A 2,859-nucleotide genomic window follows, 5' to 3' on the forward strand; every position below is an offset into this window, starting at 1 on the left:
GTACAAGGCTGTGCAGGGAGGAGGGCGTGCATTGGGGCACGCTCATGCATGCTCGTGCAAGGGGGTGCACAGTTGTGCACGCTTGTGCAAGGCTTTGTGCACACCCTGGTACCAGCGCTGCTCCCCACAGGGCCGGGTGCTGGAGGCTGGGGGGGAGCCGGCCCCTGGCACTGGGGTGCGGGTGACAGTGGGGGTGACAGGGGCCACACCCCCACCCCCCATCGAGTTTCGGGCTGACACCACCGGTGCCATCGTCATCCCCATCAACATCCCCAGCGGAGCCACGGCCCTCGACCTCAGCGTGAGTGGGGACACGGGGACAAGGGGACATGGGGGGACATTGGGACATGGGGGACATTGGGACGAGGCGATATGGGGACATAGGGACAAGGGGACATAGGGGTATGGGGACATAGGAGCATGGATGTATGAGGGCATGGGGGGACATGGGGACATGAGAATATAGGGATAAGGGGACAGGGGGACATGGAGGCCACGGAGACATGGGGGGGCACGGGGAGCATGGGGTGCTGTGGGGGACTGCAGGAGAAGGAAGGGGACCCGGTTGCCATGAGTGCTCTGCGTCCCCCCCAGGTTGAAGCAGGGCAGGCAGATGGCCCCCCAGCCCGGGCGCAGATGACGGTGGCCCCAGTGGAAGCGGTTTCGGGGCGCTTCCTGCTGCTGGGGGGGCCAGGGGGACCCCTGCAACCTGGGGAGGTGCTGAGGCTGCAGCTGCGTGACCTGGGCCCCCCTCCAGCCCCCCGCCTCTACCACGTGCTGGTGAGTTCCACACCCACGGGACCCCTTGGCACCCACCCGCTCCCTCAATGGGGACCCCCTGGGACCTCCCCAGGGACCTCCACAAGTCCCCGGAGCCCTGAGTGGGTGTGGGTGCATGGCATGTGCTGCATGTGCGTGTTGCAGGGTGCATGCATGTGTCATGCATGCATGTTGTGCGTTGGGTTGCATGGTGCACGATGCATGGTGTCACATGCATGGTGCACAACCCGTGTGCATGGTGTGCACTGCATGCTACGTGTGCATGTTGCAATATGTGCACGGTGTGCATTGCATGTTGTGTGCACATTGCAATATGTGCACGGTGTGCATTGCATGCTCCGTGTGCATGTTGCAATATGTGCACGGTGTGCATTGCATGCTGTGTGCATGTTGCAATATGTGCATGGTGTGTATTGCATGCCATGTGCATGTTGCAATATGTGCATGGTGTGCATTGCATGCTATATGTGCATGTTGCAATATGTGCATGGTGTGCATTGCATGCTACGTGTGCACGTTGCAATATGTGCACGGTGTGCATTGCATGCTACATGTGCACGTTGCAATATGTGCACGGTGTGCATTGCATGCTACGTGTGCATGTTGCAATATGTGCACGGTGTGTATTGCATGCCATGTGCATGTTGCAATATGTGCACGGTGTGCATTGCATGCTACGTGTGCACGTTGCAATATGTGCACGGTGTGCATTGCACATTAAGCGTGCATGCTGCCATGCCTGCACGCTGTGCGTTGCATGCTGCACACTGCACACGGCGTTGCATGCATGTTGCACGCCCCACGTGCATGCTGCACATGGCATGTTGCAGGCTGCATGCCCTGCTGCACGTGCGTGTTTTGTACCGTGTTGTGAGCGCACGTTGCACGCGCGTTGTCCTGCACGTGCACGCCACGCACTGCGTTCTGCATGTGCACACTCGCATGCCGTATGCTGCATGCCACGTGTTGCACAGATGCCCCTTGCGTTACCCCCCCGTGGGCTCCTCGCTCACCACCCCCTGTCCCTTGTCCCCCTGTCCCCATGTCCCCACGCAGGCAGTGGCACGGGGGCGGCTGGTGGCGGCCCAGGCGGTGCAGCGGGGGACGGTGACGGAGGTGACACTGCCGGTGACACCCGCCATGACCCCGCGGCTCCGCGTCGTCGCCTTCTTCCAGGCCGAGGGGCAGCTGGTGGCGGCCAGCTGGGGGGCACCCGTGGGGGATTCCTGCGGCGGCCAGGTGCTACTGGGGGCACTGGGACATACTGGGCGGGGGCTAGGAGCTGCTGGGAGCACTGGGATGTATTGGGGGGAGGGACTGGGAGCTGCTGGGGGCACTGGGACATACTGGGAGCACAGGGGGGGGCAACAGGGGGACCAGGAGCTGCTGGGGCACTGGGAGCACTGGGGGTACTGGGAACAGCTGGGAGCACTGGGAGCAGCTGGGGCGCACTAAGAGCACTGGGGCACTTGGCACACGGGGGTGTGGGAGGGGGGGCACTGGGAGCACTGGGAGCTGCCGATGCCCATACTGGTGCGCACTGGAGCGGCGGGGCTGTGGCAGGTGCGGGTGGTGGTGCCCCCCCCAGGGGCCGAGCTGCGTCCCCAGGCCTCCCTGACGGTGACGGTGACCACGGGGACCCCGGCTACCGTGGCCCTGGGGGCCATCGACACGGCCGTGCTGGCGCTGGAGCCGCGGCACCGCCTCGGCCCCGCCAAGGTGACACCCCGAACCCCGAACCTTGCACCCCCAAAACCTGGGGACACCCCCCCCCCCCCGCAAACCCAGCACCCCAAAGCCCCAAGTCCTGGTGACCCCCAAACCCCACATGCCCTCGTCCCTAAACCTGACGCCCCCCAAACCTCGCAGCCCCCCAGCCCTGGGGACCCCAAAACTTGCTGCCCTGAAACCTGAATCCCAGCTCCCCCAACCCAGGGTCCCCAAAACCCAGCACCTGCCAGAAACACGGCACCCCCAAACCCCAGAGCTGTGAGGACACCAAACCCAGACCTCCCCCCAACCCCCCTGACCTTGAAATCCAACACCCCAAAACCTCACACCCCCAAACCCCCCAAACCC

At 63.8% G+C, this 2,859-nt stretch overlaps 1 protein-coding gene across 1 annotated transcript; it reads left to right on the forward strand.

Annotated features, from left to right (window-relative positions):
• Positions 1 to 6: 6 nt before the first annotated feature.
• Positions 7 to 2,707, forward strand: LOC118159640 (proline-rich receptor-like protein kinase PERK8). Its single transcript, XM_035314211.1, has 4 exons — positions 7 to 301; positions 595 to 780; positions 1,837 to 2,019; positions 2,344 to 2,707. Exons 2-4 carry the CDS (start codon positions 637 to 639, stop codon positions 2,692 to 2,694), a joined length of 678 nt encoding a protein of 225 aa, XP_035170102.1. The 5' UTR covers positions 7 to 301; positions 595 to 636; the 3' UTR covers positions 2,695 to 2,707.
• The last annotated feature ends 152 nt before the right edge of the window (positions 2,708 to 2,859 follow it).

The sequence above is a fragment of the Oxyura jamaicensis genome, unplaced genomic scaffold (assembly GCF_011077185.1).
Source record: "Oxyura jamaicensis isolate SHBP4307 breed ruddy duck unplaced genomic scaffold, BPBGC_Ojam_1.0 oxyUn_random_OJ71414, whole genome shotgun sequence".
Classification (NCBI taxonomy): Eukaryota; Metazoa; Chordata; class Aves; order Anseriformes; family Anatidae; genus Oxyura; species Oxyura jamaicensis.